This window comes from Phaenicophaeus curvirostris, chromosome 1 (assembly GCF_032191515.1).
Source record: "Phaenicophaeus curvirostris isolate KB17595 chromosome 1, BPBGC_Pcur_1.0, whole genome shotgun sequence".
Taxonomy (NCBI): domain Eukaryota; kingdom Metazoa; phylum Chordata; class Aves; order Cuculiformes; family Cuculidae; genus Phaenicophaeus; species Phaenicophaeus curvirostris.
In genome coordinates, this window is record NC_091392.1 from 85,293,385 (window position 1) to 85,308,632 (window position 15,248).

At 44.2% G+C, this 15,248-nt stretch overlaps 1 protein-coding gene across 6 annotated transcripts in view; it reads left to right on the forward strand.

Moving 5' to 3' along the window:
* USF3 (upstream transcription factor family member 3) overlaps window positions 1-14,947 on the forward strand; it is a 36,132-nt gene extending 21,185 nt beyond the window's left edge. For 4 of the 6 annotated variants that reach the window (XM_069866568.1, XM_069866587.1, XM_069866596.1 and 1 more), the window contains one exon: window positions 610-9,018. In XM_069866568.1, the coding sequence (XP_069722669.1) occupies window positions 610-7,070 (6,461 nt within the window). In that variant the 3' untranslated portion in view covers window positions 7,071-9,018. Of the gene's footprint in view, window positions 1-609; window positions 9,019-14,819 lie in introns of those variants that run through there. The other 2 variants (XR_011338265.1, XR_011338264.1) reach the window with 2 other exon arrangements.
* Window positions 14,948-15,248: the final 301 nt, after the last annotated feature.

Consider the following 15,248-nt stretch of genomic DNA (forward strand, 5'->3'; position numbering starts at 1 on the left):
CAGAGCTTATAGGTGATGTGACATCATCTAGTAGGTTCCATCCTGGTTTTTTATTCTGTTGTAGTTACCACAGCGATTTCTTAAAAAATTTAGAGTTAGATTTTTTTTACTGAAAACATGGAGTTTCCTTCATGCATAGAGTTATAGTGTTTTTTTCCTTTCAAAAGCTGTGAAAATGATAACAGCCTATTTTATAAAAATATAAAGCATCATCTTTTTGAACAGATGTGAAAAATACAGTGATGGAGATGTGACAGAAAAAATCTCAGAGCTAATGTTGTGGTTTGTGATTTTTATTGCTACATGTAGAATGCAATTCTAAATAGTTCATTTTTATCTTGTCAATGTGTTTGAAAAACCTCGATGATTTTCCTAGTTAGGTGAGGATAGTAACAGAACAGTCTGTGAAGTTCATTCACTTTCCCACTCAGTAGAGAGGCTTTTTAGGATAAGAGTCTGTGTTTCTGTTATGTTAACCAGTTGAAGTGAGCATACATTATTAACAATTTATTTCAGTCTTACATAGTATTTATTCTCCAAGTCATGTGGTACCATTACCTCGTATTTGCTCTGGTGCTGATCTAATGGAACGCTCTCGCTGTTTTGTAGCTGAAGAGATAAAAAAGCTCCGGAAACAGTTGGAGGAACTGCAAAAGGAAAATGGGAGATACATTGAACTACTGAAAGCAAATGATATTTGCCTCTATGATGACCCTACAATCCACTGGAAGGGAAATCTCAAAAATGCAAAGGTCTCAGTTGTCATTCCCAGTGATCAAGTTCAAAAGAACATCATTGTCTATTCAAATGGAAGTCAACCCAATGGAAATAACCAAGGAGCATCTGTCCAGGGAATAACATTTAATGTTGGTCATAATTTACAGAAGCAAACAGCCAATGTTGTGCCAGTCCAGAGAACTTGCAACCTAGTGACTCCTGTGACGATTTCTGGTATTTACCCCACAGAAAACAAGCCATGGTCGCAAACTACAGTTTCTCCACTGGCATCTGCTCAAGCAGCCCCAGCAGGGAATGTTCTTGAGCTTTCCGCCCCAGAGAATGAGCGAGGTGTGCTTGTTGCTGCTACTGCCAGCTCACAGAGCACGTCTCGATCTGAAACAGAACAGGAACTACAGAGTTCTAGTAATGCACCACAAAATGATCAAAATCTCTCCAAAAGTAAAAATGATGAGGAGAGCACTAAATTAACTAAGAAAACAGTTCTGCAGGGAATGAACCTTCCTTCCAGTGTCTCCACAGAAGCCTCCCAGGTTCAACAGGTGACTGCAACTCGCTCAAATACAGACAGTTCTAGGAGTGACGTTCAGGAAGGCTGTGTTGTTTCAACCACAGACACAGCTTGTGTACCATCCTTGAGACTGTCCATTGCAGAAGGTTTTTCCACTGTAAATGTCCTTAAAAGTACAGACCAAGTCAGTAGTGCTGGAATGCCTGTGTCTTCTGCAGCAGGAGTTAAGGCTGTGATGACCATAAGCACTCTCCCTGCCAGTCCCCTAGAGAACTGCTGGTCTTTTTCAGGCTCTTCAGGTGTTGGTACTTCAGACTTGAAAAACATGAGTAGCCTTTCACGGATGCCTTCGGCTGGAAACACACAGACCACGTGGACAACTTTGCAGCTAGCGGGAAATACTGTTCAGCCACTAAGCCAAACACCATCCAGTATAATGACTGCACTACTAAACGAGCCAGTTAATGGTGCTGGTACCGTATCTTCTGCTCACAGCAGGCCTTTGACTACAAGTATCAGTTTGAATACTTCTCTGCCTGGGGATGGCCAGGCAACTGAACAGATTGTAGTTACCTTGCCCTCGTGCCCACCCTTACCTATGCAGCCCTTAATCAGCCAGGCACAGGTTAAAACTCAGGCTGCGGGAAATATCCTTCCATTAAATTCAGCTATGCAGGTGATTCAGATGGCTCAGCCAGTCGTGTCAGCTGTTACAGGAGCACCATCCAACCAGAACGTCATAATCCTCCAGCCTCCAAACCCCGCTCCATGCCCTCCGATCGTGAGAGCGGACGTTCCTAGCCAAAATGTTAGTCAGCAAATTGTAATTATACAGGCTGCTAGTCAGAACCCTATTCCCCTCCTCTCTGCTCAGCCTTCTGCTTCTGTAAGAGTTCCTGTGAACGGGCCGACTGCAATTGCGAACTCTAGCAGCTCGGTACAAAATGCCCCTCTTCCACAGACTTTTGGAGGGAAACACCTTGTCCATATATTACCAAGACCATCTTCTTTGCCATCTTCTAGCTCTACGCAAACGTTTTCAGTTACAATGTCCAATCAACAGCATCCTCAAACTATCTCATTGAACGGGCAGCTTTTTGCATTGCAGCCTGTGATGTCTTCGTCTGGAGCTTCGAATCAAGCCCCTATGCAAATTATTCAACCCACCACCAGCGAAGATCCCAATACCAATGTTGCCCTCAATACATTTGGTGCTTTAGCTAACCTCAATCAAAGCATATCACAGATGGCTGGGCAGAGCTGCTTACACTTGTCTCTCAGCCACCCTACCAATCCCGCAAGTGTCAATAACCAGATTGCCACAGTCAACTGTGTGTCATTACCAACTTCTGTGGCATCTTCAGTACCTGTGGAGGTTTCGATATTAACCAGTGTGTCTAATTCAATAAATGCTTCCCCCAAAAAAGTGGTTTCTGGCTTGCCATCCGGTGCAAAATCAAAAAGGACAAACAAAAAGCCAAGTACAAAGAAACACCAAGCAGCCAACAGCAATGTGTCCTGTCCGACAGCTCCTTGCAAAGATGCAGGGAAGGTGGTGGACCGCGCTCCCATGGAAACGGTAGCAAAGCATTCAAACAGCGAGGGGCTGCTCGAAAGTGCTCCCGCAGTATCACAAGCTTCGACAGCATCGCAGGTGATCAGTGTGTCAGCGTCAAGTGGCATCAGTGTTCCTAACTGTCATTCCAAAGAGACTGCGAGCTCTGAACAGGCAGCAAAAACCTGCTCCGTCCCTGAGCCAAGCTCAGCAGAGGCACCCACTTCCTCGCCACTGGCATCTGTGGTGTCGGAGCAGCTGTCACTCATCCCACCAACTGCCAAGGACGCTGCTCCTCGCCAGCAGGCCCCCGGATCTCAGAACCGTCCACCAACCAGCTCTGCCTTGCCAGAGTCTCCCAAGCCCTGCGAACCCCCCAGCACCTTAGCGTCCTCTCGTACTGAAGCACATGTGACACATTCTCAGGTTGCTGGGACGTCAGCAGCGCAGGGCAGCACAGCCAGTCACACTTCCAAGGCAGGGATGATTTCAGAGGCCTACAATGTTGCGCAGGATTCCTCAGTGGTAATTCAAGATGCAGACTTGCTAGAAGGACAGGGTCTGACCAGAATGCTGTCTCATCTCACAAAAGAAAGAACAGCTGTGGAAAAAAACTCCTCATTTACCGTTCAGAGGGAGCACATTAATTTTCCCATGGAAAACTCTAAGTCAGCAGAACCAAACGTTGATTTGCCTGAGAAGCAGGAACTCTTGCTAATGAGCACAGAAAGTGATACTCTCTCCCAGCATCACTCCTGTGTTTCTGACCAAGAAGTAGTCAGTGCCTCCCTTGTCGCTAGCAGGCAGGCAGACTCCCCGATGTCAACCAGCTCTGGCAGTAGTCGAGGCTTCTCAGTCGCATCTATGCTGCCAGATACCACCAGAGAAGATGTCACTAGCAGCACCTCAACCAGTACATGTAACAGCTGCCCATTTTCAGAACAAACTGATATTGTAGCTCTTGCTGCAAGAGCCATTTTTGACCAGGAAAGCCTTGAGAAAGGTGAAGGAGGGATACAGGCTAACATGAGGGATGCCACCTCTAAGTCAACCGAGGCTGCATCTTTGAAGAGAGAGCAACAGGCTTTTAAACCTCAACCAGTGAAAGAAAACAATGCAGGGTCATTGGAAGTGGGGGCAAGCAAATTCAGTGCTCAAGATGCAGTACAGACAGGTGTTGACAGACAGGTTGAAAAGCCAAGCTGCCCTGTAGGAAGCGTAGAAACGTCAAATGCTTCTTTGCAGGTTTCTGCTTCCCAGTCACCAAGCATAACCAGTTTAAGTGTGAATAACCTAATACACCAGAGTCGCATTGTGCATCCCCTTGTGAGTTGTTCAAGTTTATCCCAGTCTTCGGAGCCAGCAAGCATCCCTGCAACTGTGAGCCTCTCCCTTCCGTCTAGCACATACATCAATCAGTCTCCAGGACCCGCTATGATGAGTGAGTATGCTCAGGAACAACTGAATGCTATTAGGGCAAGCACCATGCAGGCGCCCCAGCTGCAGGAATCCCACTTAAAGCAGCAAAATCACGAAGGTCGCAAGGACTCCGCTAAGCGAGCTGTTCAAGACGACCTTCTACTTTCTACGGCAAAGAGGCAAAAGCAGTGCCAGACAACACCCATCAGGCTTGAAGGGATGGCATTGATGAACCGAACGCCAGAGAGTATTGCTGATCAAACGCAGATGCTAGTTAGCCAGATTCCTCCTAATTCGTCCAATTCGGTGGCATCGGTGAGCAATCAAGGGCATGCGGATGGTCTAAATAGGTTATTCCCCTCAAACAGCAACTTTGTAACACCAGCTCTGAGACAAAATGAAGTTCAGTGTGCTCCTCAACCATCAATTTCAGAGCAGCAAGGCCAAGCAGGGCAGCATTTGCAGCCAATTCAACATGTTCCTGCTCAAGGCATATCCCACCTTCACAGTAATCATCCGTACTTAAAGCAGCAACAGGCTGGTCAGTTAAGGGAAAGGCACCACTTATATCAACTGCAGCACCATGTCACTCATGGGGAAAACTCGGTCCACTCTCAACCCCACGGTGTCCACCAACAGCGAACAATACAGCAGGAGGTGCAGATGCAAAAGAAACGAAATCTCATCCAGGGAACACAAGCCACACAGCTTTCTCTACAAAAACACCATGGGAGTGATCAAGCACGGCAAAAAGGTCAGCCTCATCCTCACCACCAGCAAATGCAGCAGCAGATGCAGCAGCACTTTGGAGCTTCCCAGCCTGAAAAGAACTGTGAAAATCCTGCAACAAGCAGAAACCATCATAGCCACCCTCAGAGCCATATAAATCAGGATATTATGCATCAACAGCAACAAGATGTTAGCAGCAGACAGCAGGGTTCAGCTTCCGAACATGTGTCAGGGCACAATCAGATGCAAAGACTTATGACCTCAAGGGGCTTAGAGCAGCAAATGGTGTCCCAGGCAAGTATCGTAACCAGACCTTCGGAGATGACCTGCACCCCTCATAGGCAAGAAAGAAACAGAGTTTCCAGCTATTCTGCTGAGGCGCTCATCGGGAAGACGCCCTCTAATTCGGAACAGAGAATAGGAATATCTCTTCAAGGCCCTAGAGTCTCTGACCAGCTTGAAATGAGAAGCTATCTTGATGTTTCTAGAAATAAAGGGTTGGTCATTCATAACATGCAGGGGCGCTTAGCTGTTGACCATACAGTTGGCTCAGATGTGCAGCGGCTTTCTGATTGTCAAACGTTTAAGCCAGCTGGACCAAATCAACAGCCAATGGGTAATTTCGATGTACAGGCATCCAGAAACAATGAGATTGGTAATTCTGTGTCGTCCCTCAGGGGCATGCAGTCGCAAGCCTTTCGAATCGGTCAAAATACTGGGCCATCCATAGAGAGGCAGAAGAGATTGCCCTACCAGCCAGTTCATGGTATTCCAACGGGAAATACCCTGCCATCAAGGGAAAATGAAAACACGTGCCACCAAAGTTTTATGCAGAGTTTACTTGCCCCTCACCTTGGAGACCAAGTTAGTGGAAGCCAAAGATCAATCCCAGAACATCAAAGGAACACACAGTGTGGTACCTCCTCCACAATTGAGTACAATTGTCCCCCAGCACGAGAAAGCATCCACATCCGAAGAGATGGCGACGGCCAGAGCAGGGAGAGCTGTGATATGTCTATTGGTGCAATTAACACAAGGAGCAGTTCTTTGAATATTCCTTTTTCAAGTTCTTCTTCCTCAGGAGATATTCAGGGTCGCAATACAAGCCCAAACATTTCTGTGCAGAAGTCCAATCCCATGAGGATGACGGATAGTCATGGAACTAAGAGCCACATGAATACTCCTGTTTCTAGCAACATGCATGGAGGTGTGAGGCCAACTCACCCTCACCCTGCAGTTTCTCATGGAAATGGCGAGCAAGGGCAACCTTCTGTTCGTCAGCCAAATTCTTCAGTTACTCAGCGGTCGAGACATCCTTTGCAAGATAACGGAGGTTCTAAAATACGTCAGCCTGAAAGGAATCGTTCTGGAAATCAGAGACATGGAAATGTCTTTGACCCTAGTCTTCCCCATCTTCCCTTGTCTGCCGGCGGCAGTATGATCCTTGGGCGGCAGCAGTCTGCGATAGAAAAAAGAGGAAGCATTGTCCGATTTATGTCTGATGGCCCTCAAGTGTCTAATGATAATGCAGCCCCTGACCAACATACTCTCTCTCAGAATTTTGGATTCCCTTTTATTCCAGAGGGTGGCATGAATCCACCGATAAATGCCAATACCTCTTTCATCCCACCAGTCACTCAGCCTAGTGCCACTCGAACACCAGCATTAATCCCAGTCGATCCTCAGAATACGTTGCCATCCTTCTATCCACCTTACTCTCCTGCCCATCCTACCCTTTCCAATGACATTTCTCTCCCTTACTTTCCCAATCAAATGTTTCCTAACCCGACCACAGAGAAGCCCAGTAGTGGAAGTTTAAACAATCGATTTGGATCCATTTTATCTCCTCCCAGGCCTGTTGGTTTTGCTCAGCCAAGTTTTCCTTTGCTTCCGGATATGCCGCCGATGCACATGACCAACACGTCTCACTTATCCAATTTCAACTTGACGTCTTTGTTTCCAGAAATAGCCACCGCTCTTCCTCCAGATGGTTCAGCAATGTCGCCTTTGCTTTCCATTGCAAACACATCTGCTTCAGATTCTTCCAAGCAGTCCTCAAACCGCCCTGCCCACAATATAAGCCATATTCTAGGTCACGACTGCAGCTCAGCTGTATGAGAACTGAGAGACTGACTTCCAGTCTGATGTGTTGTTTATATATTTAAGAAGAAGAAAGTGGCTCTTACTGGCATCCCTGAAGAGACCATTCATAGCATCACTGTTTATTTGCCTAAATGTATGTATATGGGTACTTTTCATACACACTGTATTTCCATCCACCTCACTAACTCTAAAGCACCAGTGCCTATAGCAATGCTTACTTACTAATGAACAGTAAGGATGCAACATTTAGAGCTGTGCAAACATTGGTTGTTGATTTTCCAACAATCGGGTTTGATGTCCAATTGTTCCAGGGGAAGGGCCACCCTCAGTAATATGTAGATGTAAAGAAAGGAGTGACAGAATCCATAGAGGAGACAGGAAACAAATGCTACTGGTTTCATTTTGTTTCTGATGTGTTTGCCTGAAACTACAGATGAACTTGAAGTGGCTTGGGTTTGTCTTTTCCTATTGTAAAATGTCTTCAGCAGCCTCAACACAAGACAAGTCTGAGTTAACACAGTGTTAATTGATAAAGACATTGGTTGTGCAGCTTTTGTCTGTTTGAAGCTCGTCACATGCACTTGACTTAAGGCTGACTTTACCTGTCAAAAATTACTGTATGTTTCCGTGGTCAGCAACTGAAAATACTGGTTTAGAAAATTTGGTTTTCTTTAACCCATGACTTTCTGTTTCTAAGAATAATTTTGTTTGCGTTTGTTTTGACAATGGCTTCGGTTGCTGCTGAACTCGGTCAGCATTTTAATGTAGCTCACGACTCCTTCTGGTGTAGTCAGCAGAGACGGCAGTTGCATTTGTTGCCATTTTGTTGTTCATATGCTGCAAGTTACCTCAGGGTGGGTTTTGTACCTTATTTAGCACCTTCTTAATGTCTCTATCCCCCCTCACCCCCACCCCCTTTTTCTTTGGTCCATGCTCAAACGCCAGCTTTCTGTTTTCTGTGAGTGACAGCCCTTTGTTGTACCAGGCAGCACATGGGAGGAGGACTGAACCTCTGGCGTCCTGCGAAATGAGTGGGAATCCCTGTGGGCCCAGTTTTCACTTACATTGCTGACAGGATTGGCCCTGAGTCGATATCGGTACTCTGCACTTGAATGCACCTTTTGTCTACACCCATATGATTGTGGCTGAAGGAGGACCATGAATGTGTCAAGACTGAAACGCTGTGTAACATGAAGATGTCATGATTTGAGCACCACGAGGAAGGGGGATGTGTCTGTATGTGCATGAGAGATGGAGTGAATGTGTGTGCACTGGCTGAGTCTCCTGTACTCCTGACAAATTTCAGTCCCGTTTCTTTTAAAGAAAAGGGAAGAACTAGGTAAGTTTTATTTATTTAATGGTTCTGCAGTGTGATTTTTCTTAAAACAAAGTGGAATACTTTGTCTTTTATTTTTATGTGCTTGGAAATACCATCCTGGGTTTGATTCTTCAAATAACATAGGAACTTCAGGTCGCCTTGTATGGAATCCTCTCTTTACCAGCCTTGGAGTGGCAAAAACTGTTCTGAGGCTTCTTGCCTTGGCAGGTTAATCTTGACACACTTGTGTGTTGCCCACCAGCGCATCGGCTTGCTGCTTCTGGGATATGTCATAGGTTCTTCCCAGTGCCTCTCCTAGCAGGGAGGACTGGGGAAGAGTCAGCTCCCTGGGATTTCCTATGGGATTTTATTTTTATTATTTGAAAAGTGGAAAGGAAGATGTTCCTCCATCTCCAGGAACAGGATGCACAAAGAGGGACCTGAAAGATTTTTCCAGAGCTTGACTGCTTAGGACTCATTTTTGCTAAGTCCTTTTACACTCATCCAGGAAAGGAAAAGAGGCATTAGCATAAAAAAGAACTGGGCTCTGTCTGTAGTCAGTCCTGACAACATCTCTGCTCTTGTGACCTGGGGTGTGATGTTCTCCTGTGATGTTAAGTATTAATAAAACGGTTCTGATTCAAATTTGGAATCACTTTTTAATTCAGTTGGAGCTTATTTTAGGACACTAAACAAAATGGTGCATCGGTTCTCTGTGTTTATTAAAAATAATATATTGAATATTTATTTCGCTTCAAAACAAGGCTTTGTTTGACTGTGATGTGGGGTTCCAAAGTGCAGTTACCGACCGAACAGCAGCAACTGGCCTGTTCAGAGCAGGAAGGTTTGAAGTGACAGTCAGTCCTCAACTCCATCTAAGAGCACTGCAGGTCTGGGTGTTATCTAATGAGACACTGGTCAGATTGATTTCCCTAACACAGTAGATCCTGAAGGGGTTGCCTCAGGTGGTGAAATGAGTTCCATAACAATGAGTGGCTCTGTGTATTGTGGATGATAAGGATCAGGAGATGGAATCAGCAGCTATGTTGTGCATTACATATTTGTCTATAATGCTAGGAGGGGAGCAAACCAGCCATTTTTGCTGTCTTTGAATGGCATTGATTGTGCAGCAGTGCATTTGGCTTTCAAGACGCATCAGTGAAAAAAATCAAGCCTTGGCTTCCAGGACTTTTATGTAAAATATATTAATCTTGTTCATCCTTCCAGACATTCACATAGTACCACGTTAGTTCCCCCTGCTGGGAAAACTCCACTACTTCATGATGTCTTTGAAAACTGGAGTCTGCTTGTAAGCTTATGTGGACCAGTTGTATCAGTTGAATGTTCACAAGTCCATGAGGCCTGATGGGATTCATCCCAAAGTACTGAAGGAGCCCACAGATTTTACAGCAGGACCCCTCTCAATCATCCACCAGAGGTCTTGGGAGTCTGGAGAGGTCCCTAATGACTGGAAGTTAGCCAGTGTTTTTCTGATCTACAAAAGGGTGTGAGGAAAGAAACCAGGGAACTAAAGGACTGTTAGTCTAACCTCAGTTCCTAGAAAAATTATGGAGAAGATCATACTGAGTACTATTGAAAGGCATTTAGAATAACAACGCAATCCTCGGACACAGTCATCACGGGTTCACAAAGGGAGAGTCTTGTACAACTGGTCTGATATCCTTCTATGATAAGGTGGATCCACTCACCTAGTGAATGAAGGGAAGGCAGTGGATGTAGGTTTTCTGGATTTTAAGTAAGGATACCGTACCTCACAGCATCCTTCTGGACAAGTTGTCCAGCTGTGGGATGAGCAGGTTCATGGTGCACTGGGTGAAGAACTGGCTGAAGGGCAGAGCTCAAAGGGTTATGGTGAATGGGGTGGTCTGGCTGGCAACCAGTCCCCAGCCCTGCAGGGCTTGTCTAGTTTGGAGAAAAGAAAGCTGAGAGGGGCAACCTCTGCAGCTTCCTGAGGAGATGTGGAGAGGGAGGTGCTGGTCTCTTCTTCCTGGTATCCAGTGACAGGACACATGGGAATGATTCAAAGCTGTGCCAGGAAAGGTTTAGACCAGACATCAGAAAGCATTTCTCTACTGAGAGGGTGGTCAGACCCTGGAACGGGCTTCCTAGAGAAGTGGTCGATGCCCCAAGCCTGATGATGTTTAAGAGGGATTTGGACAATGCCTCTAATAGCATGCTTTAACTTAGTCAGCCCTCAAGTGATCAGGCAGACTAGATGATCATTGTACATCCCTTCCATGTTCTGTTCTATTCTATTCTATTCTATTCTATTCTATTCTATTCTATTCTATTCTATTCTATTCTATTCTATTCTATTCTATTCTATTCTATTCTATTCTACTTATTTATTCCTTCATAGTGATTTGACTATTAATTTCAATGGTGTTATACTGAGGTTAAATGTGATCCTGAGTATTCACGGTAGTTGTTTGTCTTTTTTTAAATATTGGACATAATTTTCTTAAGAGGCAGTAACTTGTGTGCCCATTTTCTCTTGGCAAATGTGACCAAAAATAGTTACTTTGTTCACAGGACACCTGAAATGCAGGAAATCACAACAAAGGCATTTTAGTGATATAAAGACTATTGCGATTTTGCAGGAGCTGCATGGTTCTGTGGCATGTGACTCAAAACCAATTACCATGTGATTTACCCTCAGTCTTTCCCAGAGGGTTGTACCCTGCATTGCTGGGACAGGGATCCCTGCATTATCACACCACTTTGTCATCCTTTCTGGGACTTTTTATGAAACCTGCCAAGACCAAGATCATAGAATCGTAGAATAGTTAAGGTTGGAAGGGACCTTAAAGATCATCTAGTTCCAACCCCCCTGCCATGGGCAGGGACATCCCACTAGATCAGGGGGATGAAAGATGGGGAAATATGATTTTGTTGCCCTCTTTCAACATGGCACTTTCTGTTGAAGTTCAACCATGTACCAGTGTGAGTCTTTCTATGTGCTGTAAGCGATGCTAAATGATGCTCTGGTGTTGGTGTGAGGTCAGGAAGACTGCTATGCAAAGAAAGGTAGGCAGACCTATCTGCAGGAGCTTCATAGAAATGCATTTGTGCAAATTCTGTTACTTACAGTGCTGACTGGCTTTTAGATCAATGATTAAATAAAAATTGGCTCTATTGTGCAATTTTTTAGTCTAATTGACTGTCCAAGATAGCCTTTGAATGCTGAATGTGGTTAAGTCCCCTAGTTTAAGAGCAGCTTGTGGGTTTGCTACAGATTTCAGCTACTCATGTGTTTGTGCTCATATGCCTTTAGGAAGAACAGTGGATGGACTGGATGTTTCACGTTAAAAGAGAGGAAATAAGTAATTTTTGTTCATTTTTAATTGTGCAGTTGTTTTAGTTTTCCTTTTCACCATACACTAATCACCCTTGCCATTTCACATTAGCCAGGCCACAGCTCAGGTTCTTGTAGGTCAGTTTGTGCCACTGACAGGTTGGTGTTTCAGCTTCCAACTGCTGGCCCTTTTCCAGGGCTTTAGGCTCTGCTCTCAGGAAGAGGAGCAATTCTAACATCTTTGCCATTGAATGGAAACTATTCTCTCCTCTTTCTTTTGTTTGTCCTTTCTCCTACCATTGAAGCTTTGTGTTTGGCTTATATCTATATATATATGGGTCTTATCAGGGTGACAGGACTTTAAGGAAGGTTCACTTTACCTCGATATATGCTTGGGGCGTGGGGGGAGTTTGAGCAAGGAGCTGCTTTAAATTTGGCAGATCAAATAATTGTTTTGTTTATTGTAATAACGATTTGACAAGCAAATACATTTTCTTCAGCAAACAACTGGGACACCAACAATTTGTTATCTTTTTCTCCTAAGAGTTAGCTGGTAACTCACAGTTGCTTTGCTTTTCAAGATACATAAGGAAAAGATTTTGTGGTTTTAATTGCGATTTGTTAGCACAAGAATGGCATTTTCTTTTCCATAATACCTTTTTGAAGGTTACTTAGGCTAAGTGGGGGATATTTTGTTTTGAAGAAAGGAAAAATACTAGTACTGCCAAATCTAGCAAAATAAGTAGCAGAAGGGAAAGGTTCAGAGCTACCTCTAGGGTGGGACCCACAGCTGACAAGTGGGATCTCTCTGTGGCTTTCAGCTTGGTCTAAATGACTTCAGCAAACAGTAGCCAGTGGTGTAGGGCTGGATTGCATGTGCGTCCGTGTAGTCCTTGACTAATCCCTTAAGAAGCATAGGAGAACAAGTCTGACAAGAGTCATTGAAAACAGGCAATAAAATAGCAATGTATTAACATCTAGATACCTTTTCATCGAGAGAAAGGACCCGGCTCAAGAGCAGCTAAGGAAACTGAGAACTGAAGTGATCTGAGCTGGTGGCCGAGCCGTAGTGGATCGTGTTTTCTAGCTCCTGTCCCCTGCTTCTGTCACTGTGCTGCTACCCAGGTGGAAGAGCATGTCTGTGAAAAAAGAAATAGGCTGTGCTGGTGCAGAGCCTCCTGAACTTTGCACAGATTTCCTACTGCACTTTAAGGCTGGGCCGGTGCTGCTGTGGTTGGTGACTGTAGTGCTATTGCAGAAAACAAATCATGTGGCAGGGCAACTGCAGAGGGTCATTTTGGTATTTTCTCATCTCCTGGTATCTCTTCTCCTTATTCAGATGTACTTGTGCAGTCTTGGCTCAAGGACTTCGTCACAAACTCATGCTGTAATCTGTTTCTGGATGACCAAGTGTAGGCAGTTGTGCTAGGAGCTGTGATCTTTTGCCGTTCCCCAGATAAGTTTCATGCTCATGACTCTAATAATGACACATTATAGGAAGACAGATTAGCAATTAATCTATTTATATGAAATCAGTCAAATTTGTGTTGGTTTGTGATGAAGTGGTATAAGGAGCTCCATTCTTTATCATCATCTAAACTAAGTTATCTGCTACTGTTTTTCCCCTCTCTTGCTGTCACTGATCCAGTGCTGGCAGCAGCCACATGCTAGTGCAGACATAGGTTTGTGTGTGAGTGTGTGTCAACCTCCTACTGCCTCTGCAATCCTTAGAGTAAATCTAAAACCTGAAAGCATCAACATTTTCTTCCCGCTAGTTGTACTGACAACAAGCTGCTCTGTGAACTGGTGAAAGAGCAGAGGGTTTTGGTCATAACGATATGAAACCATCTTCTCTCTGTGAACAAGCCCTGCTTTGTTGCACAGAAGCCATTTATTATTTGCTGTTACCAGTTTTTATGAGATAAATTATAAAAAAAAAAAATACAAAGGCATTTCTTTCTGCTTCACTAAACGTAGTTTTACAAGTCAGTTCCAAGTTTGCAATATGCGCTGCTGTTTTGGCAATCACACGTGCGAAACAACCGAGCTCGCAGTGAGAAGGGAAGCAAATATGGATTTTGCCACAGGAGATTAATCAAAGATGCTGTTGCCCTCCGTGATGTAAATTATTTATATTCAGTCCAGAGTTTTCTGCTGTGCTTGTTTTATACAGCTGTAAATTACTTGGATACAGCCCCAATGGAAAGTCCTTCCTATTTTGTAATGGAAAAAAAGGAATTCTGCAGTAGAAATCTATAATGAATGAACAGGAACATCATCTTCCAATTGTAAATAAGATCTTGTTCTGTTTATTTTGACATCTTTTTACAAATATGTTGCATTCAAGTGTAAATATCCCAGACCATGATCTTGTTCAGAGTTTGGAGATTTCTATTGTTAAATGTAATACTTTGTTTAATAGCTGTAATAATTATTTGTATAGACATGAACACGATAGTATTTTATTAAAAAAAAAAAAAAGAAAAGCACTCTGTGAATACTGTATGCTTTTTGGTACAGCTTCTTTCCCCATGGAAAGCCACACATTCCGCTCTTCAAAGCAGATAAAAATAAAAATGTTGGTTTGAGACTGGGAACTTACACGTAGAGTTCTCCACTGATGTGTATCCCTCCATATACAGAGTTGTTCATCACTTTATTTGGATATTGAAAACTACACAATCCAGGAGAAACGGGTAGTGATAATGAAGTATCTAAGCAATGTGTAGTAGGTGCTGTCCCTGACCAGGTGACAGCGATCACAGTGTTGAGATACAACTCCAGCTTTACCAAATGCTTCTCATCACAGACTGACGGGTTGTTTGTTAAGTGCTCTGAGATAGTTCTTTTGTCACAGTTTGAATCTAAAGGATGCGGTTTGGATGACACCGGTAAAGAGATGCTGCAAGGTAAGCGACAGCTTCTAGGGACGTTGCACCGCACAGAAGTAGCTGGCAGAATTGCTCTGAAGCAATTCCTTTGGGTGCTCCAGGATGCCTTGCTTGCAAACCTCAAAATTCTCATGAATGCTGAAGATATCTTTATGGAAGATGATTTTTTAAAAATTATTACTTTAATTATTATTAGAATTTAGTATTAAGACAGATTTGGTTTTATTTTATATTGCCAGCGTATCCAGCTGAATGAGGCGACTGTTTCAGGATGGCTGTGGTGAAGTAGAACACAGAGAAGCTGCAAGCAGGAGTAGGGGCAGTCTCTGGGCAGTCACAGTACTCTCAGCCCACTTTCCCTACCCTGAAAGGGCAGCTCAGCACTGGGCTAGTTAACTGCACTGTGCACTGCCCGAGAGCAGCAGCCCAAACTTCAATGCCAGCAACCACATCAAGGCAGAGTTCCCTGCTCTTGCCTAATGTGGTAGAGGGGCAGGGAAACGGGACACGAGACATCTGAAGACCTTCAAGGATGGACTGTTCCCCTCACCAAATACATCCTGTTGATGTACTGGAGAATCATAGAATCACCAGGTTGGAAAAGACCCACCGGGTCATAGAGTCCAACCATTCCCATCAATCACTAAACCATGCCCCTCAGTACCTCA